The sequence below is a fragment of the Gossypium arboreum genome, chromosome 12, assembly GCF_025698485.1.
Source record: "Gossypium arboreum isolate Shixiya-1 chromosome 12, ASM2569848v2, whole genome shotgun sequence".
Taxonomy (NCBI): domain Eukaryota; kingdom Viridiplantae; phylum Streptophyta; class Magnoliopsida; order Malvales; family Malvaceae; genus Gossypium; species Gossypium arboreum.
Genome location: NC_069081.1, coordinates 103,024,535 through 103,048,037, shown reverse-complemented (window position 1 = coordinate 103,048,037; position 23,503 = coordinate 103,024,535). Strand labels below are relative to the sequence as shown.

General features: G+C 33.0%; 1 protein-coding gene across 1 annotated transcript; it reads left to right on the top strand.

The window, feature by feature from the left end:
- The first annotated feature begins 7,265 nt into the window (after positions 1-7,265).
- LOC108459689 (zinc finger protein SHOOT GRAVITROPISM 5-like) lies at positions 7,266-9,432 on the top strand. Its single transcript, XM_017759090.2, has 3 exons — positions 7,266-7,600; positions 7,708-8,110; positions 8,601-9,432. Exons 1-3 carry the CDS (start codon positions 7,492-7,494, stop codon positions 9,229-9,231), a joined length of 1,143 nt encoding a protein of 380 aa, XP_017614579.1. The 5' UTR covers positions 7,266-7,491; the 3' UTR covers positions 9,232-9,432.
- Positions 9,433-23,503: the final 14,071 nt, after the last annotated feature.

The following is a 23,503-nucleotide window of genomic DNA, read 5'->3' as shown; positions in this document are numbered from 1 at the left end:
AGTGAATGAGTAATGAAATGAAATGCAAGAAGGGTGGCCATTTATACAAGTTTGAGGTGGCTAAAATAGCATGGGAGAGACTTTATTTTATCTTCCCATGGCTGACCCTTGATAGTAGGAAGAAGGGTTGAGATGACTTTGCTAAATTTAGCTTGGTGCTATAAAGTGAAGGCTTGAAAAGTGGAGGGGTTGGAATGTAACACCCCTTCCCCGTACCTGAGGCCGGGATAAGGTAAGAGGCATTACTGGATAAACATACAAACATTAAACTAAAATACGGGCCATAAAATTTCATTCATATTTCAAAACGTTCATTCACTTACACATAGTCCCTTATTTGAGTCTACGGAGCCCAAAACATACTTTAGAAAGGGTTCGGGACTAAACCGAGAACTTACGAAAATCTTGAAAATTTCATGCTTTAAGGCTCCACACGCCCGTGTCTCAAAGTCGTGTTCCATACACAGCTGAGACACATGTTCGTGTCTCTGCCTGTGTGGAATATACCTAGCCTATTTTCCAAGCGTTGGTCAACCTTAATCTCTTACACACTTATACATTTATACCAAGATTATCATCTTACCAAATATCTTCAGCTTAATCATCAAGCATTCATATTTAAAGCTAGATCATATCTTTATAAAATACCACAATTTAGATGCACAAAATAACATGTTTGCCTGAAACATTTCAATTCAACTCCATACCCAACAAGCATTACATTGAGACTAGTCATATATATATATATATATACATGTCATGATACATATCATTCTCTTTCTGTTTTCTTATAAACATATATCATTTATTTCATTATATCAATATTTCATATACCATAGTTTCCATGTATTCCACATATATTTATTTTCCTCCTCCTCCTCTCCATTCCACATCGTTAATGTATATAACATTCTTGTAAGTACGATTTCACAATTTACTAATAAATGCTCACATCAAACTGTCCACACGAGTCATAGTCACTTACTTATTTATAATTCAAGCTACAGAGATCCAAATTAAGATCCGTAAATTTACCCTGAAACTAGACTCAAATATCTTTCCACCATAAAATTTTCATAATTTTTGGTTTAGCAAATTAGTACAGTTTATTCATTAAATTTCCTCTAATTCACTTTCTGACAGTTTTGACCTCTCTTCACTAAAAATTAATTATTTCACAGTACAGAACTCGGATAATGTTCTTGTTGATTTATCTTGAAAATAGACTCATTAGTTATTTTAAAAATATAAGTTTGAGCCTCTAATTATTTTTCTCCAAATTTTTGTGATTTTCCAAAATCAGAACAGGGGATCACGTAATCATTCTGAACCAGTCTCACAAAAACATAAATATATCAAAATATAGAACTTCTTTGCTTGCTCTATTTCTTTTATATGAAAATAGACTCATTAAGCTTTAATTTAATATCTCATTCAGTCTCTGATTCAATTTATACTATTTTTGATGAGTTTTCAAATTCACATCACTGCTACTGTCCAAAATAGTTTTATTGCTAATTCACTCTTTTACATTTTCTTTGTATTAACCTCATTTTAACATACATATCACAAATCATTTTCACCACATTTCATACATCACAAATATAGGCCCATGATCACAAGGTCACCATAAAATCATCCTCACGTATAACTTACTTGTTTATAACCTTACCACATCCCGGTCACTTAATGTACACATCATTCACATAACCAAGTTCCTGCACTTATTCATCACAAAACTCACAAAGCAATACATAGAGAGTCTCCCATTGAACACTTCGGATCAATCCTCGATACTTGGTGGTTTCAGCACATAGCTCCACCCATCATATAGTTCGGCTCTCTTGTACACATGGTGAACACTTAGTACCACCCATGTGGCCTAGCCAGTTTATCTCGTAGCTCTCTTGTCTACATGGTGTCCTTCACCTGGAACCACGCATGCGACCTAGTTACATATATCCCGTAGCTCTCTTGTCTACATGGTGTACACATAGTATCACCCATGCGACCTAGCTACATCATAATGTCTTGTAGCTCTCTTGTACACATGATGTGCACTCAGCACCATACATGTGACCTAGCTATATACCATCTGTATCATCCAATCTTTCCGAAGGTTCAACCGGGATTTCTCTCTCTTTCCCAACAATTTCACCAATCAAGTAATTATCAACAAACATATTTCCAATATTATTATAAAATATCATAATACAAGTAAAATTTATGTATTACTTACATATAAACTTACATCTCATTTAATATCAAGGCAATAACATTAAATTACACATTGCCTTATTAAAATCATATGAACTTACAATTTCTCATAATATCCATAATCATAGAAATCACATTTATGTATGATAATTCAATGCACTTCATGTACCATAAACATATTTTAAATCAATTCATAAATCTGGGCACCATAAACATTTAATTTAACATAATTAAATTAACTCAATAAATTTAACTTTCAAATATAAATTACAGCATTATTGCTGTATTATTATCACACCAACTTACATACTTTCAACACCTCGGCAATCATAGTAAATATATCAATTTTACATTGAAACATGCATAAATTTATGCTTATTATACATATGAACTTACCTCGATAATAAAACGGCCATTTTACCAACTTTCCCAATTTTCGATTTTTCTTTCATTCTAGGTTCAAATCTCATTTTTCGGGACCAAAAACATCATATTTTACTTATTTAATTAATGAAATATTCAAAACAGTCCTTAACTCAAACTTTGGAAAAATTATAATTTTGCCCCTAAACTTTTGCATATTTACACTTTTGCCCCTAGGCTCGGGAATTAAACTTCATCCTTTATTCTTATGTTTTATGACATGCTGATCACTTTTACCTTCTATGGAAACATCAAATTCTCACTCTAACATATACTTATGACTATTAGGTATTTTACTGATTAAGCCCTTTTACTCGTTTTCACTCAAAACCGAGTAGCACAAGTTGTCTAACGTAATTTAAAACCTCATATTCTATCATAAAACATCAAAATAAACACATTTCACCTATGGTTATTTTTCCAAATATGAACCCTAGCTTAAATTATTTCTAGAATAAGCTTAATCAAATTATCGGGATTCCAAAAACGTAAAGAACTTGAAAAACGGGGTTAGAACGGACTTACTATTGAGCTTGGAAAGCTTGAAAACCCTAGCCATGGCTTCCCCCATGCTAATTTCGGCCTCCATGAAAAAGATGACTCAAATTTGGCTTTATTTTCCCTTTTTATTTCTTTTAATTACCAAATGACCAAAATGCCCTTCCTTACTAAACTTTCAAAAATTCCATCCATGTCCAATTTTTGTCCATAACTTAGAAATTGGTCAAATTTCTATTTAAGACCTCCTAATTAATATTTCAAATCAATTTCATACTAGAAACTTCTAGAATGCAAGTTTTGCAACTTATTCAATTTAGTCCCTAACTTCAAATTGAGCACTTTATGCATAGAATTTCTTCACGAAATTTTCACACAATCATGAAATCATATCATAGACCTCAAAATAATCATATAATAATTATTTCTATCTCGAATTTTGTGGTCCCGAAACCTCTGTTCCAACTAGACCCAATTTTGGGCTATTACATGGAATGACTTTCCTTTTAACCCATTTTCCCCAATTTGCAATATTCTTCCACGATTTCCTTCCTGGTTGCCCAACCATGTTTACTACCTCAATGGACTATCTCCGTTGCCATAGTCAAGCCACGGTCTTACAAAGTGTACTCATTTTAATGTCCTGGCGGGCTCTATTGGTTGCCATAGCCAAGGCTATGGTCTTACACCTCAAAAATCCTATGTTTACTATTCCAACAGGCTATTCCTTGTTTAATGTCTCGTTAGACTATCTCGTGTTTAACGTCCTGTTGGACTACCTCGTGTTTAACATCATATCAGACTACCTCATGTTTAACGTCTCGTCGGACTACTTCCTGTTTAACGTCCTATCAGACTATCTATGATAACATTTTTCAGCTATGGTCTTATATAATTTAACCCCATGTTTACCATCCCGACGGATTACTAGGATGTCAAACCGTTTTTCAGCCATGATTTTACTCATTTTTATCATGATGTCATAGCATCTTTCAGCTATGGTCTTACTCATCTTAATCATGATGTCATAGCGCCTTTCAGCTATGGTCTTACTCATTTTAGGCGTATAGCCTTCGATTGGTTCCATGGCCTAGCCATGATCTTTCATTCACCCTCCCTATCACATTCTATCCATTTCGCCATTCCTGTACCTTAATGCTCGAACATTGCAGTGCACCCTTCGTAAGTCCCAGAGCTTTGCCCTTCATGGTTTGCATTTAGCAATACCATATGGTGGTAGCTAACAGAATCATTCCTTTTTCTCATTTATAACTTCTTCTAATCCTTTTTTTTTTTCTATATATATTTTCCCCTTATCATGCATACTAAACTAAAATGACGGATACTTAAAAATTAGGAAAACATCCATCATACTTTGGCAGTTCTAGGTTTGAGTATAGAAACTCAACTGATACTTCTTTGCCTCTCCCCCTGCTTAGCCTTTCCGAATGCTAGAGCTTCCATTCTCTTAGCAACTAAGCACATCAACTAGTTCATGGGTTAAACTTAGTAATCCCAGTCTAAAACTTAGTTTTCCAAAAACATGCAGAATCCTTAAAATGGTTTCTAGAAACTCTTAACTTTGTTTTTCTAAGTCTTACGTACACTGAAGGGCTCAGAACCTTACCAGCTTACTAGTTTCTCTACTTTCTCGATTTAAACCTCACAATCGTCGCTCCATGCAGAGCTTCTTAATACCATTGCTTCCTCGGAGATGGAAGATGAAGAAGAGGAAAGAATGAAATAGGCTAAGAGGAATCCATCTGAGGATTTATTTCTTAGCTATTTATAATTCGTCCTATGTGGTCTCCAACCATAAATCAACTATTCATCCATAATTATTTTGTCTCCCACTAAGAGACTAACTGGTTATATCTTAACTGGACCAAGATTAGTTTTCAACCATATTCTATTTCGTTCCTAACTTTTCTTAATTTTTTAATACAGATCGCTAGCTTTTGATCCTTTTCAATTTAACCCCTAAAGTTCTATATTTAAAGAATTTCTGGTGTGACAACTTTTATATGGTGAAATTGTTTTATCTCACTTGCAATAACGCTTTTGTCAAATATATGAATTACGTAATTTTGTTGAGAGCTAATTCATTAGTGTTGTCAGGTCTAAATTAAAGAAGACCACCAATAAAGAAAGATTAGTTGAGTTTGAAGTTGTAATTTCTTAAATTCCAAGTATACATTTTGACTGTTCATCGTCTAACTTTATTTACCTGCAAATGTCATGTTCAATTCTAATTTTATCGAAGAAAAACTATGCATAATTATAATTTTATTGAACATACACTTTGTTCAATTAATTCATATATTCAACTTTTGTTTAAAATTTAAATTGTAACACTACAATCTTTCTATTATTCCAAAATACAAACTATAAGCTTCAAGAAAAAAAATATAATTTATCAAAAATAAATTTATAAATATGATTTAAATAATAAATTTTATCATTATAAATTTTTTTATTTTCAACTCAAATTCAGATAAAAGAATATCATAATAAAGTAAATTTTCATTTAAATATTTTGTTTCTTTTAATTTTGCTGAGGAGAGGCTAATTTTATCGAAAGAAGTATATCAAGTGTCATCCATCTGACACTAGTAAATCCCTCAAAGAATTGAAATTGTTTTCAATAAAGGTTTTATCTCGCATTCTGTAAATTTATTGTCTTTCCAAACATTTAAATTTTAATTAAATCAAGAGATAAAATCTCTATTAAAAATAATACTAAATTTATTGAGGAATGTATATACTTTCATGAACAACATTTTACAAACTTCTAGCCATCAATACTTCTCTCAACAAATTTCTTCATCTACCATATTTTAATACTGAAAATCTCACTAGCTTTTAAAACTGTTAGTTTTTTTCCCCTAAAGACAATTATAATTTATTAAGGATAAAAGAGTCTAAAAACAGCAAAAAAAAAAAAGAGAAACATTAATTACAAGTTAAAAAAGAAGCCAATTATTAAGATTCCCATCCTTTCTTTTTAATTATTTTTTCCCTTTATTGAACAAAAGAGTTATTATGAAGGAATAGCAAATGTTTACTGCAAAGTTGAAAAGTTGGGGAAAGGATTGAATCATGAAAGACATACCAAATTTCAGCCATATTAATATTCGATAGTTTCACAATTAAATTCAGAATTAAAAGGGTTAAATTCATAAAGAAACAATTTTTTTCAATATTATTTTTTATTCATAAAATTTAAACTTAATTATTGATACAATAAAGTGAATTAATATATAGGTAATCTTATGTCCTTTCACTTTTAGAAAAGTTGTCCACAAAAATATTATGATATTTTTATGTTTAATATAATTATTCAGATTTGGTTATATCAATAATTTATATCAGCTTTTCAAAAATATATATCATAAAAATTTCAATATATTTATATTTTAGTTTTCTTTTTTATATAGATTATATAAAAAAAACAAATACTAATAAGTCTTAAACAAGGTTGTCGGAATCAAATGCAACTAATTAGTTGAAGTGGTTAAATCAGAAACTAATAAGTTGGATAATTCAACCAGAAAGATAAAAAAAAAAAAAGTAAATCGAGCAATTTAAAAATTTATTAGAATTGAATTGAAACTAATTTAAATATTTATTTTTGTTAGAATTTATAAAATGAATGTGCATCTATTATTATTTGATTATGTGTTAATTTTTTATTTATTAATTTTTATTTATTATAATCAAATTTAAATAAAAATTGAAAATTAAACTAGTCGAAGTTTTCTCAATTGTTTGAAAAACCAGTTTTGCTTTATTAAACAAATGAAATGATCTCTTTTCCTATTTCTTTTTTTCATAAAGGCAAAGAGAAGTTCACATGCAAGAGATGTGTGGCCTGCACTTCACATATATAAGATTATTTCATTATTGAACTAGTTTTAGTTTTGATTATTTTAAGTTCTTTTACTTGGATTTTTAAAAAATAAAATAAAATCCGTAGAAACTTAAGAAATAAAAAATAAATTCCTATCCATTATTTTTATTAAGATAAAATATATATTTTTGTTTAGAGATTTCTTTGAAAAATAAAATAAAATAAAATAAAATATTGATTTCTTTTATATTTATCCGTTAAAACTCTCCTCAACCTTACCTGGATCAATCAAAGAAAAAAAAATCATTAAGAAAGCTGATAGCAGGTATGAGTAGCTTTTCATCTTCTTTCTTTCTTTATCAGCCCATTTTCCTGTTATCAGTAAAACTGAAGCTAAAAGGGTTGATTGATTGATTCTCTTAAACTTCAATTCAATCCATCAACATATATAGATAGAGTCCATAATTATTCCATCAAAAGGATCCAACATCAAGAGCATTAATATGTTGGATAAAACTGCTACTGTTTCTGCACTTCCATTCTCCTCTGATCTTCTCAGTCTCACTCCTCTTGATAATGGCAAAAGAAAAAGAAAGCCACCCGGTACCCCAGGTATATACTAAACCTTATGTGTGTAGAATTAATACCCTTTCTTTCTGGGGTGTTTTTAATTTGTTTTCTTAATTATAGTGTTGATCTTTTTTTTTTTTAATATATAGATCCAGAAGCAGAAGTGGTTTCTTTATCTCCGCAAACATTGCTTGAATCGGACAGGTATGTATGTGAGATCTGCAACCAAGGGTTTCAACGAGACCAGAACCTTCAAATGCATAGGAGAAGGCACAAAGTGCCATGGAAGTTGGTGAAAAGTGAAACACAAGAGGTGGTGAAGAAGAAGGTATATGTGTGCCCCGAGCCAAGTTGCTTGCACCACAACCCTTGCCATGCCCTGGGAGATCTGGTTGGGATAAAGAAGCATTTCAGAAGAAAGCATAGCCTTAACAAACAGTGGGTTTGTGATAAGTGCTTTAAAGGCTATGCCGTTCAGTCTGATTATAAGGCTCATCTCAAGACTTGTGGTACCAAAGGTCATTCCTGTGACTGTGGCCGTGTTTTTTCCAGGTTGGTCTGTTGAACCCCCCCTCCCCCCAAAAAAAAAGTTTTTCTTTTTTTTTCTTTCCTTTCTGATTCAAACCCTAAAAATACTCGTAAAAACTTATCCTAATAAAGAAACTCCTCCCCCAAAATTCTTTATTTATTTTATTTTTATTCTTTAAAGTTTTATACTGTTAACTATTCTTTCGTGATATCCTTTCCTGAAAGTACTATAACAAATCTATTTAATAAAAAAAATGAATAATTTACTGATTCCATCTACAGTTCAAAATGACCTCGTGTTTCAATTTGCAGACACACAAAGACCCCAGACCCCAGTTCATTTCTTTTGTTTAATTTAGTATTTATTTCTCCCCTCCAACCCTACATGAACTAGAATATAATTGCTTCCTGGACATTCCTATTATCCAAAGTCCAAAAACACCATGAAGAATCAAAATCCTCGTTGAGCATGCTCTCTTTTCGAAATCATTCTTTTTGTTCTTTGTCGTTTCAGGGTGGAGAGTTTCATTGAGCACCAAGATATTTGCAGTGTTAGAGGAATTCAACATCAATTCCAGGCGTTGCAGTCTCGACTGACTTCAAGCACCACTCCGTCGATCGATGCAAACTTTAGCTTATCCCCACCATTGCCGATACCAAAATCAACTGGGACTCTTGAACTTCAGCTTCTACCATCATCAAGCACTCACTCGTGGTCATGGAGGAACTCAGATAGCGCGAGTCTTTTAAAACTATCTATAGGGTCAACTGAAGGTAATGGGCGTGAAACAGCAATGGAAGCGACTAGGTTGAAAGAGTTTGCAAGTGAGCAGCTGAAGTTAGCCATGAGGGAGAAAACACATGCTGAAAAGGCTAGGGAGGAAGCGAAAAGGGAGATTGAGATGGCAGAGCTTGAGTTTGCAAGTGCTAAGAGGATAAAGCAACAAGCGGAAAATGAACTTGAGAAAGCTCTAGTGTTGAAACATCAAGCCACAAAGAAGATAACTGCAACCATCATGCAGATCACTTGTCAAGCTTGTAAGAATCGATTCATAACATCAATGGCAGCGGTTCCTGCAGCTGATGAAACCTCGCTTGCAATGAGTTATATGTCGTCAGCCACAACAGAAGGGGAAGGAGAGTGATTATATAAATTTATTCACGCCATGGAAGAAAAAGGTTGTAAGTCAGCGCTTGAATCTCTTCGTTTTTGGATGTACATGTTGAGCTTTTTCTTTGCTTTGCTTTGGCGGTATTTGTAAACAGTTCCTGAATTGATTTAACGGAAAAAGGTAGATGGTGCAATTTAATGGAATGCAGTGAAATGATTCCCATATGACAAACAATGATCACGCTTTGGGATTCCCTCTATGGCTCTATCTTTCCTACACCCGCACAAGGATACCATGTGTATCAGTGTATATATGTTTTCACTAGAGATGTATTCGAAATTTTTAGCTTCGTAATTGCCAATTTTCTTCACCTATGATCTCCCTTGCCCCTATCTCAAAGAAAGTTTTCCCCACTGTTTTTATTACATGAAATTATGGGATTCAATTGCTCAACTCTCATCATTAGACTGGGAAATCAGTAGATTATCCTTTAGATTGCTACATTTTTACCATACAAGTTATACCTCAATAGTCACTAGCCTAATTATCTATGAATTATATGCTATCATCATATTCCTAGATTAGGCTTCTGATTCCACTTTAAAATCGAATCAGGTAAAAAAATATTTTCAGCGAGAAATGTTTTCATGAAAAAAAAGAGAGAAGTTTATTGTATATTGTATTTAAGGAATCTCTTTTTATCTTTCGATTTCAATAGTTACCAATAAGGTATTATATTATAGAAAATATTGATTTAAGTTTGGGCACGTTAAGACTTTAATTGAGATTCATAAAATTATAAAGTTGAAAGAATTTATTATTATTTTGTTTTATAAAAAAATTAAAGTTAAAATTTTAAAGAATAATTTAAGGCTTTTTATAGGAGGAATCCATTTACACTTATGGTTTTATACCCATTTGTAATTTTAACAATCCAATCTTTAAAATTATTAATATATTTGCATTTGATATATATGTAAAATTTTGAATCGATTTCATATCTTTATCATATTAATTAATTATATTAATATATTTAACAGTTGAAAATTTTTACATTAAACAAATAATTAGAAACTTTTAATTTTTACCAAATTTAACATACATATTCTACATGAACAGAGAATAAAATATGATGGTTAGATTATTAAAATATTAATTATATAAAAATTATTAAATTCTATATAATCCAATTATTATCTAAAAACCCTTAAAAGAAGAGTAATATGTAGAATTATTTGGAAAAAGTTATAAATTTATGTTAGTTTAAAAAGGAGCAAAGCATGTTGAAATGAAGGAAAAAAGGATTATGAAAGTGAGGTGCATTGAGTTTGGGATTTACATTTATCGGGACCATTGATTTCAGCTAGAAAATAGGAAGCAACCATTCAATTCAAGGATACTGACACATATAAATTCAACCCAAATTCAATGTTAGGGAAAGGAATGTCGTTTTCACTTTTCATTGCATTTGTATGCTTTATAAAATAAAAATAATACCAAAAAGAACACCATGTTTTTCAGTGCCATAGTTGAAATGGTTAATTGCAGGCAATAGTCCTTCTCAAATTCTCTCTCACACTTTATCAGAATCAGAAGTTAATTGGAAGGTTTCAAATATTTCAGACTTTTCAAAAAAAATTTACCTGTTTAATTACATAATTGTAAGAAAAAAAAGGTCTAATTTTTAATGGAATTAGTGGGGATGTTGAATCTCTAACCAAACTTTCATCAATCAAATTTATCAGTTTTTTTTTAAGTAAAATTTATCAAAGTTTTAAATACACTAGCTGTAGAAGTGTTTATGAGTCGGGACAAGTCTAATTAAAATCTTAGTCTTGTTTTTTAGGTTCGGACCAGCCCGAAAAATGGATCTAAAATTTTGCTAAAGTTCAGCTTAGATAAAATTGTTAAAACTCGAGACTCGCCCTACCTGCTTTGTACTAACTTTTTTATATTATTATTTTATATAAATTTTAAAATATATAATACATAAAAATATTAAAATATTAAAATAAATGTTTTCAAACAAATTGAAATTAAATTTTAAAAAATATTTACTTAAATAACTAAGATATGTACAACTTAACAAACAAATACCTCTAAAAAACAAAAGATATACAATATCCAATAATAACAACATAATAGTGAAATAATAGCAAACTAGTGAATAAACAACAAGAAAATAGCAACAAAATAGTAAAGAATAGAGGTGATCATGGGTCGGGACGGGTTGGGTTCGGGTCGAGCTCAACTAAAAATTTAGGCCCATTCATTGGGCTCGGGTCGGGCTGGGCCCAAAAAATGGGCTTAAAATTTTGCCCAAGCCCGACCCAAATAAAAATACTAAAACCGGGTCTGCCTTACCAATTCGTATTTATTTTTATATTATTTTATATAATTTTAAATATATATAATATATCAAAATACTAAAAAATCAAAATAAATATTTTCCAACAAATTGAAAATAAATTTTAAAAAATATGTAGACTTAAATAAAATTAAGATAGATACAACTTAACAAGCAAATACCTCTAAAATAATAATAAAATTAACAAATGCCTTTAAAATAATAACAAAATTAATAATAAAATAAGTTTTATACAATATCCAAATAATAACAACAAAATAGGAGCAACTAATAGTAATATGGTAGCAAAATAGGGAGAAAACAACAAGAAAATAACATTCAAAAACAAAAAAAAATAGCAATTTTTTTTTTCATTTAGTGAATTCAGGTCGGGCAGGGCCCGGGCCAAAAATACCTTACCCGAGGCCCAACCCATTTTTTAAACGGGCCTCTTTTTTGTCCAAGCCTATTTTTCGAGCCTATATTTTTGGCCAAACCCTCCCACATTTCGGGCGGGCCTTCGTGCCGTGTAACACCCCTCGCCCGTATCCCTCGCCGGAACAGGGTTCGAGGTGTTGCCCAACTTAAACTCAGTCAATCACACAAAAACAGTGCCGAAAAATTTCAATCAATTTAAAAATTTTCTTTTCACATACAATCTGTCCCATATATGGGCTTACGAGGCCCAAAACATCACTAGCCAACACCTTTGGCTAAATTATAATATCACATACTCAACATTAAAAACCCTATACATGCCATAGACTCGAAATACTAGGATTTACTTACACCAATAGCGTGAGCTCGACAAAGTGTGATAATATCTCCGTGAACTCCAACCCGAGCAGTGTAATCAAGTCAACAATCTATAAAAGCAGAGGAATGTAACAACAGAGTAAGCTTTCATAAGCTTAGTAAGTCTTAAGCAATGCAAACAAATAAACGCAATTATACTTCGATTATTCAATTTCTTAAGTGGCCATATTCTAGGTATATTGCCATCTGATCGAATACACACAAACACATAATACACGTTCAGCATTCTTATCATACTTAATCTGAATTCGTATAACATAATTAAATCGAATACTTTCACATACTTTCACACCCTGACCCGGTGTATCATGATCATAGATATAGTTATAACATTTATTCACGTATGTATCACAATGCACTCTTATGATTCATTGCAGATCAAACTCACATATGAGTACATAATGCGTACCTGGCCCACTTAACGTACTGAATGTATTCATTTGTCAACCTAACACGAAGTACCTTAGTCATGGACTTTTCTCAAATCACCGACATTTACGCTGTTAGGCTCGAGGCCGATATCGGTTCACCGACATTATAGCTCGCTAGGCTCGAAGGCGAATAGTATCTCACCGGCATTATAGTTTGCTAAGCTCAAAGGCCGAATAATCAAGTCAACAAGTTCCATATAACATATTCATATCAATTAAGTACTAACATCATTCGAACGTATATAATTATACATCTCAAACACTTTTCTTTCATCTCATTTTCACACTTAGCATTTGATAGCTTATGCATAACATTTCACTCGCATTCATTTCAAACTTATAATTCGATTATAAAAGCATATTGCATTTTTACCAACATGTTATACTTGCCATTAGGCCATATAAGCATGATACAATACACTATCATTTCATCTTTAACATTCGCTAAACCCTTATCTTACAAGGAACACGAATTCACATAACATATCATTTCACCGCATTACGCTGCTAGGCACGAAGGCGAATACACATCACTTGTGCTGAAGCTCTGCTAGGCACGAAGGCGAATACACATCATCAGGCACTAAGCACGCTAGGCACGAAGGCACTGAATACACATCAAGGCACTAAGCACGCTAGGCACGAAGGCCCGAATATAATACCAGCACTAGGCCTGCGGGATTTAACCCGAATACACATCAAATATCATGTATATTTAATCATATATTAATACATCTCATTCAACATATCACATTCGTAGTCATTTGCAACATTCGGGTATAAGATCCATATGAACACCATCGTTTACATTTCGGTTCAAAAGTCATTCATAAATATCACATATCCATTTCACCATTCAAACTTAACCTATAGTGACCATTCGACTATAAGTCATATACATAATTTATTTATCGTACAACTTAATTCAAGTAGAACCAAAAGGTCACGATTCATCTAATATATACATATTGCTCACTGATTCACACACAACCTTTCAAATTATCAATTATAAGATGGTTCTGCACATAGCCCATCCTTATCGATAATTTACGATGGTTTTATCCTTACTCACATATATGTCATAGGCATTTTTACCTATGCTTCACAATTCACATTCATGATTCAATTCCAATCGATTTAACATGCATAAGTACATATCACATACCTTAATAATTTACTTTACGGAACGAATCCACATATCGTATTAGCCCATAGTCTTATAGCACCACACTTTTAATAGTTTACCTCATCGAAGTTCACATTTAATCACTTTAGTGCCAAGCCATATTCGGCTACCACAAAGGACTAATAATAATATTTTTATACACATCATGGTTTCCTTTAGGTATTTAATAATCACAAATCGTGATATCTCCACCAGCACATATATGGCACAGTTTATTCATTGTAACACTCATTTAGTGCATCAAATTTCCAAATCCAATTCAACTTAAGCATAATAGCCATAATCGGCTTATAGCCTTAAATCATTACATATTCGGCACATTAACTAAATAAAATTTACATTCCCTTTTCCATATTAATTTAACTCTTGGGCATATAAAAAGGAATCAAGCTTAAACACTTAAGAACTTACCTTGAATGTTGCTGAACGATTACAACGGCTATTCGATTACTTTCTCTTTTCCCTTATCCGAATTTTGCCCTCTATGCTCTTGAGCTTAAATTCAAAGATTTTAAACTAGTCATTATTCGACTATTCGAGCATCACTTTCAAAATATAATATATACATATATATATATATATATATATATATATATATATATATTCGACTTTCACACCTACTGATCATAGTAAGCTTATAAGAAATCAATAAGCAACTCGTTAACAAATTTTTGTTAATGTTTACCACATAATCATAATTTCACTGCAAGCTATCTTCCTGAGCAACAGTCACTAAATCATTTATAACTGGAGCTACGAAACTCCAAATCAAGTGCCGTTAATTTTCCATGAAGATAGACTCATATATCGTTCATCCATAAAATTTTCAGAATTTTTGGTTTGGCCAATCAATACCAGATTTTTCTTAAAGTTTCCCCTGTTTCACTATTTGACTAATTTGACCACTCCTCACTACGAATCAAATTTCTCATTGTACAGAATTCAAAATATGTTCTCGTTTATTTCATTTGAAACTAGACTCATTAAGGAGTCTAAGAATATAAATTTCATCTTATGAAAATTTTTGTACAATTTATAATGATTTTATAAAGACAAAACAGAGGATCTAGAAGTCATTCTGACCCTGTCCCACATCACTTCAAATATCTCATTATCGGAAATTCTTTTGCTTACACGGTTTGTTTTATAAGAAACTAGACTCATTAAGATTTAATTACATAATTTATTCAGCTTCTAACTCATCTCCCACAATTTATGGTGATTTTTCAAAATCACGTTGCTGCTGCTGTCCCAAACAGATTTATTACCAAATCACTCTTTCACACATACCTTGCATGCATGTTATTTAAACATGCATATCACCAATCAATCATCACATATCTATAATTTTACTTAAGCATAATCTTCATTTCATCATTTTAAAGCACAACATGTTAGCCGATTTTTCCCTTAGCATCTAAGGTACATGCATGCTCATTTGCTTGGCTCAACTTCACCTATCTTCCATTTTTCATCAAAAGGACATGAAACAACAACCATTTCCTTCATTTTAATTCATGACCGAATGCTCACAACACAACCAAAAATCAAAATATGCTTCATGAGTTAGGGTAGAATCAAGAAGAACTCATGAACATCAAGATAGAAGCAAACTACCATGAACTTACCTTGGATTTTTCTTTCCCAAGTGACCGAACATTCAAGAGCTCTTTTCCTCTCCTTTCTCTTCTATTTTCAGCTTTCATGAACAAGAATGAACAAAAACCTTCCTTTTCTTCCTTTTTGCTATTCTATTACTAAACATTTTATGACACAAAATAACATTTATTATTTGTGCCATACTTATGTCATAACTTCAATAAAAAAATTTGCACATGTTGTCTACCATTAACACCATGGCCGGCCACTACACATAAAATGGGGAGTTTGACATGCAAATCCTCCTATTTTGCACTACTATTTATTAGGCCACTACATATTAGCCTATAGCATTTTCAAAAATTTTCACATAGGTCCTATTTCATAATTTCACTCACAAATGGCAGAATCAAAGCATGGGATTTTCACACATGCACTTTCACATGAAATAAACACATAATATAACATTTGATTATTTTTGGGACACGGTTTTGTGATCCCAAAACTACTTTCCGACTAGGGCCAAATTAGGGCTGTCACAGGCCGGGCCAGGTAGCCCGACCCATGAGCAGGTCTAGTAAAGAACAACAAGAAAACAATAAAAAAAATTCAATTTTTTTTTTTTGCAATTTGAGCTGGGTTGGACCGGGCTCAGGCCAAAAAAGCCTTACTCGAGGTCCAACCCATTTTTTAAACAAGTCTTATTTTTTGTCTAAACCCATTTTTCAAACCTATAATTTTACCCAAATCTTCTACTTTTCGGGCGGACCTTTTAACCAGGTGGCATAGCCCATGATCAGATCTAATTAACAATTAACAAAACTAAAATAATTTTGTATAATTTTATCGATTTTGTTTAACTAAACAAAAATTATCAAATTAAAAACTATGAAAATAAAATTAATGCATACTAAAGTCTAAAACAAATAAAAAGGACAAAAATTTCAAACCAATAACTAAAATAGCATTCAAATAACCTAATTAAATTAATTGATTATCAATTTTTTTAAATCATTTCCATTAATTAAATCTATTTTTTCAAAAAATCTGTAACGCCCCCACACCCGAGACCGTCGCCGGAGTCGAGTATGAGGTGTTTCTAAGCTTAGTTTAACATTTTTAGAACTTTGAATTATTTGTTTCTACATTCACAGCTTTTAAGCTACTTGCGTCACAGTCACAAGAAAAATCATATCTCGAGTTACGAAACTCGAAATTAAGATCCGTAAATTTTCCCTGAATCTAGACTCATAAAACTATCTACTAATTTTTTTCTAGAATTTTTGGTTGGGCCAATTAGTACAGTTTATTAGTTAAAGTTACCCCTATTTCAAGACTCGACTGGTCTGACCTCTGTTTACTACGAACCACATTTCTCTCTGTAAAAAAATTCATATGACTATGAGGTTTGTTTATACTAAAACTAGACTCAATAAGGATTCTGAGGATATAAAATAAACCACCTAATTATATCTTTACAATTTATGGTGAATTTCTAAAGTAGGAACAGGGGATTCAGAAACTGCTATGACTCTGTTTCACTAAAATTAAAATATCTTCTAACATATACTTCCTTTACTTGTTTCATTTGTTTCATGTGAAACTATACATAATAAGCTTCAATTTGATATGTATTTCACCACCAAATTAAATTTCTATGATTTTTAGTAAATTTTCAAACTCGCGTTAGTGTTGCTGCGGTATTCTGTTTATGGTAAATTTCATCCTTTTTATGAGTTTTTATGCACTAAGTATCTTAATAGTTTTCCTTAACATCAAACATAATCTAAACTAACCATTTTCATAATTTATCATTATCAAGCATTTCCTCAACCATTTCACAACCATACCATAAGATCATTTACACAAAATTGGTATATTGCTATACATGCCATACTTAAATTTACAAGCCATTTACCAAAAATCTTCGGATAGTGTGGATCGAGCCTTCGACCTATCCCGACTCCTGAGCTGGCTTGTCCAAAACTACAATGAGCAAGAAGGAGGGAGTAAGCATAAATGCTTAGTAAGTTCATATGCAAATAATAAGTAACATAACAAACAGTTATACCAGTCAACATTAGCATACATCACTAAAACACATATCACATTTTTAATCATTCTTCATCATCTTATTACCTTATCGTGGTTGTATCAATACTCAACCCGAGGGTTAAATACATACCTGTCCAAAATATCCATTTCATATCACTTACCAATACGTCTCTTTACATCTCGAAATTTTCCTCCATTTGAGTAGAACTTTACCCGTTGAACACATCGGAATATAATTCGGATACATGGATAACTTGCACATAAGTGCCACATATTCAATCAAGCAATCATGTAACCCGCCCATAAGCGAACTCGGACTCAACTCAACGAGCTCAGGCGTTCGCATCCATAAGTGAACTCGGACTCAACTCAACGAGTTCGGATGCCTAGTTACATCTCACGAACTCGAACTCAACTCAACGAGTTCGGACATTCGCATCCATAAGTGAACTCGGACTCAACTCAACGAGTTCGGATGCTCAACCATCCTAGTGACATGTCACTTGTATCCTAATCTATTCCTAAGGTTCAAACGGGCTTTTCCTCGAACACTTATCCTTGCCGTCTTCCGTAGAATGCCGAAATCAATACTCGGTAACAATTATATTTAACAAGTAGTTCACATAATTTACATATTATTTGAAATTAACCACAAAGCATACATTTCATAATAAAATTCAGCATAACACATAATTAATATCAATAACTTAAAAATAACAATTATGCTACATTATTTACACATGAACTTACCTTGGTACCAAAATACAAAGATTTTGCAATTTAGTCCATAATCTTTTCTTTTCCTCGATTGAGGTCGATTCCACGTCTTTCTTGATCTAAAATAACACATTTAGCTTATTTAATACTCACATTATCAAATTAATCCTTAACTCAAATTTTGGCAAAATTACAATTTTACCCCTAAACTTTTGCATATTTACATTTTTGCCCCTAGGCTCGGGATTAAACTTTATTCCTTATTCTTATGTTTTACAACATGCTGATCACTTTTCTCTTCTATGGCAACATCAAATTCTCACTCTAACATGTACTTGTGACTATTAGGTATTTTTACCGATTAAGCCCTTTTACTCGCTTTTTGCTTAAAATCGAGTAGTACAAGTTGTATAACATAATTTAAAACTTCATATTCTATCATAAAACATCAAAATACACAAATTTCACCTATGGGTATGTTTCCAAATATAAACCCTAGGTTAAATTATTGCTAACATAAGCTTTATCGAGTTAGGGATCTCAAAACGTAAAAATCATTAAAAGCGGGCTTGGAATCACTTACTATGGAGCTTGGAAGCTTGAAACAAACCCTAGCTATGGAGAACCCTTGAAATTTCGGCCTAATGAAGAAAATGGACAAAATTGGCTTTTAATTTTGTTTTTAATTCATTTTAATAACTAAATGACCAAAATACCCTTACTACTAAACTTTCCAAAATTCCTTCCATGTCCTAATTTTGTCCATGAACTTAAAATTGGTAAAATTGCTATTTAAGACCTCCTCATTAATATTCCAAAACAATTTCATACTAAAACTTCTAGAATGCAAGTTTTGCAACTTATTCGATTTAGTCCCTACTTTCAATTTAAGCACTTTAGGCATAGAATTTCATCACGAAATTTTCACACAATCATGCAATCATATCATAAACATCAAAATCATTGTAAAATAATTATTTCTATCTCAGATTTGTGGTCACGAAACCACTATTCCGATTAAGCCCTAATTTAGGATATTACAACTCTCCCCTTTTAAAGATTTTCGTCCTCGAAAATCTTACCTAGAAACAGTGTGGGTATTGGTTTCTCATAGTTTCTTCAGTTTCCCATGTAGTCTCTTCTACCCCATGCTTTTGCCACAACACTTTCACAAGTGCAACACTTTTATTTCTTAGTTGTTTGACTTCTCGAGCTAAAATCTTAATCGGTTCTTCTTCATAAGTCATATCAGTCGCAGATTCAATTTACATCGGTGAAATTATATGTGAAGGATCTGAACGATACCGACGTAACATAGATACGTGAAACACATCACGAATCTTTTCTAATTCGGTGGTAAAGCTAGCCGATATGCTACCGGTCCAACTTTTTCAATTATTTCATACGGTCCAATAAAACGCGGACTTAACTTGCCCTTTCGTCCAAATCTAAGGACTTTCTTCCATGGAGACACTTTCAAAAATACCTTATCACCAACTTGAAACTCAATGTCCTTTCGCTTTAGGTCGCATAAGATTTCGTCTATCTCAAGCGACTTTCAAACAATCTCGAATTATCTTCACTTTTCTTCGATTTCTTTTATTAAATCAACTCCATAAATCTGATTTTCCTTGAGTTCAGTCCAATACAAAGGCGTTCGACACTTGCGACCATACAATGCTTCATAAGGTGCCATTTTCAAGCTCGTCTGATAGCTATTGTTGTAAGCAAATTCTACCAACGGCAAATATCTTTCCCAACTTCCTTGAAATTCCAATACACAACATCCGAGCATGTCTTCAAGAATCAATTACTCTCTCGATTGTCCATCGGTTTGTGGATGAAAAGCAAGATCGAAATTTAACCGTACCTAACGCGTCTTGCAACTTTTGCCAAAACCGCGAGGTAAACCTTGGATCTCTATCTGAAATAATCGATAATGGTATTCCGTGTAATCTAACAATTTCTTTAATATCTGATTCAGCCAACTTGTTAAGAGAATAATTAAATGCGTCAGGGATAAAATGAGCCGACTTAGTTAATCATCAACTATTACCCGGATGGCATCTTTCTTTCCCGAGTCAATGGCAATCCTGAAACAAAATCCATAGTAATCCGATCCCATTTCCATTCGGGAACCATAATAGGTTGGAGTAATCCGAAGGTACTTGGTGTTCAACTTTCACTGTTGACAAATTAAGCATTTGGACACAAACTCTGATATATCTCTTTTCATTCCATTCCACCAATACATTTTCTTCAATTCATTATACATTTTCGTACTACCCGAATGAATCGAGAAATAACCACTATGTGCTTCCTGTAGGATCTTTTGAATCAATTCCTCATTCTTCGGTACACAAATCCGATCTTTAAACATTAAGCACCCATTAGAACCAATTTCAAATCGATCCGTGATCGACTTCACTTTATTTTCTTTTGGCTAGCAAATCTTGATCATTTTTCCGAGTTTGAAATCTCTTGTAAAACATTGGTTTTGCTCTTAACTCGCTAGAATCGAACCATCATTTGACACTTTCAACTGAGTGTTCATAACTCTCAAAGCAAACAACAACTTTCTGCTCAAAGCATCAGCAACCACATTCGCTTTTCCCGGATGATAATCAATAACAAGCTCGTAATCTTTCAACAACTCCAACCATCTTCGTTGTCTCAAATTCAAGTCTTTTGTGACATCAAATACTTAAGACTTTTGTGGTCGGTATATACCGACATTTTCACCATACAAATAATGTCGCCAAATTTTCAAAGCAAACACCACATGACCAATTCCAAATCGTGAGTAGGATAATTCCTCTCATGAGGTTTTAAGCGCCTCAAGCATATGCCACCACTTTTCCTTCTTGCATGAACACACACCCCAAACCATTTAGAGAAGCATCACTATACACCACAAATTCTTTACCCGATTCGGGCTGTACTAACACCGGTGCCTCTGTTAATAACTTTTCAATTCTTTAAAACTCATTGACATTCTTCCGTCCATTCAAATTTAACATCCTTTCGAGTAATCTAGTTATAGGAGCAGCAATTATAGAAAATCCATTTACAAACCGCCGATAATACCCACTAGCCCTAAGAAACTTCTAACTTCGATTCGTTTTTGGTGGTTTCCAATCAACAATGGCTGAAATTTTACTAGGATCAACCCGTATACCATCACCGAAACAATATGACCCAAAATCCAACTTCCCGAGCCAAAATTCACTTTTACTAAACTTAGCATACAGTGCTTATCTCTCAAAGTTTGCAAAACTATCCTCAAATGCTCAGCATGTTCTATCTCATCTTTTGAATAAATTAAAATATCATCTATAAACACCACAACAAATTTGTCCAAGTATGGCGAAATATGCGATTCATTAAATCCATAAACACAAGAGAGCATTTGTCAATCCGAATGGCATAACTAAAATTCATAATGACCATACCTTGTTCTAAAAGTAGTTTTAGGTGCATCCGACTCCTTTACCCGTAGTTGGTAATACCGGATCTCAAGTCAATCTTTGAAAACCATGTCGCTCCTTTTACCGATCAAACAAATCATCAATTCTCGACAGCGGATACTTGTTTTGATTGTCACCTTGTTTAACTGTCGATAATCAACACATAATCTCATAGAACCATCCTTCTTTTCACAAATAACACGGAGCACCCCAAGGTGAAAAACTCGGTCTCACAAAGCCTTTATCACCAACTCTTGCAAGCTGCGACTTTAATTCTTTCAACTCTGTTAGTGCCATTCTATATGGAGCAATCGAGATCGAGTGTTCCGTGATCAAATCAATACCAAATTCTACTTCCCCGACGGAGGCAAACCCGCAATTCTTCCGAAATACGTCCGCAAATTCACACACAACCCAAGACCGATTCAACTTTCTTTTCAACTTCTTTTGTATTAATTACATACGCCAAATAAGCTTCATAACCCTTTCTCAAATATCTTTGAGCCGACATTGAAGAAATCACACTAGGCAATGCCTCGATTTATCCGATTCAACCCGCAGAGTTTCACCATTTCCACACTTTAATTCTATAACCTTTTCTTTGCAATTTACTATAGCATCATGCAATGTCAACCAATCCATACCCAAAATAACATCAAATTCATCAAACGGCAACAGCATCAAGTCGGTAGGAAAGTAATGATCCCGAATCATTAAAGGACATTTCTTACATACTTTATCAACAATCACACATTTGCCTAACGGATTCGACACTCTAATCATAAATTTCGTATTCTCAACGGTATATTCATACTAGACACCAATTTCATGCACACATATGAATGAGTAGAACAGGATCAATCAAAGCAATAACATTAACATTATAGAGAGAAAATGTCTGGTAATCACATCGGTGAGGAAGCATCTTCACGCGCTTTAATAGCATAAGTTCTAGCGGAGCCCTTCCTTCAGTCTAACCGGTGCATCCTCGCTACATTCTTCTTGCTTGTTTCACTTCCAACTTTTCTCGGATACCTTCCCTCGAGTTTGCACCACTAGCTTTTACATTCGAAATTTTTCTTTCTCGACTCTCTCAGGCGTCTCTAATAAAATGATCCGAGAACCACATCGAAAACATTCATTTGCTCTGACGGACCAAAATAATTTCTACCACACACGGCACTCGGGTTTAACAAATCTCGTATTTCCCACACTAGCCATGAAGTAGTCCGAGATTTAGGACCCACATTTCGCTTCTTAAAATTTCCATATGATTGCCCAAATTGAAACTTGGGAACGAGGATTCATATTTCTTGACTTTCCGGTTTCTTTGTGAGGGTGCATTACTCATTGGTCTTTTCTTCCAATTTCGTGTTTGATTCTACCTTTTCTTTTCCTTGAGAATTCTTCACCTTGCAAGCTCGATCGACAAGTACCACCATTTCTTTTAGTTCAAGGATCCCAACAAATACCTTAATGTCTTCGTTAAGCCCGTCTTCAAATCGTCGGCACATCTTGGCTTCAGAGGAACATATTCACGGCATACTTACTTAATCGAACAAACTCTCTTTCATATTCGAGACTCGTCATATTACCTTGCTTCACTCAAGAAACTCTTTACATTTCGATCAATAAATCTTTCACTAATATATTTCTTCGAAACTCTTCTTGAAAGAATTCCCGAGTT

Excerpts from the sequence above, each read along its gene's own strand:
- LOC108459689 (XM_017759090.2), top strand. The coding sequence starts at position 7,492 with ATGTTGGATAAAACTGCTACTGTTTCTGCACTTCCATTCTCCTCTGAT. Across the intron at positions 7,601-7,707 it reads AAAGCCACCCGGTACCCCAG|ATCCAGAAGCAGAAGTGGTT; the intron begins GTATATACTAAA and ends TTTAATATATAG. Across the intron at positions 8,111-8,600 it reads TGTGGCCGTGTTTTTTCCAG|GGTGGAGAGTTTCATTGAGC; the intron begins GTTGGTCTGTTG and ends TTGTCGTTTCAG.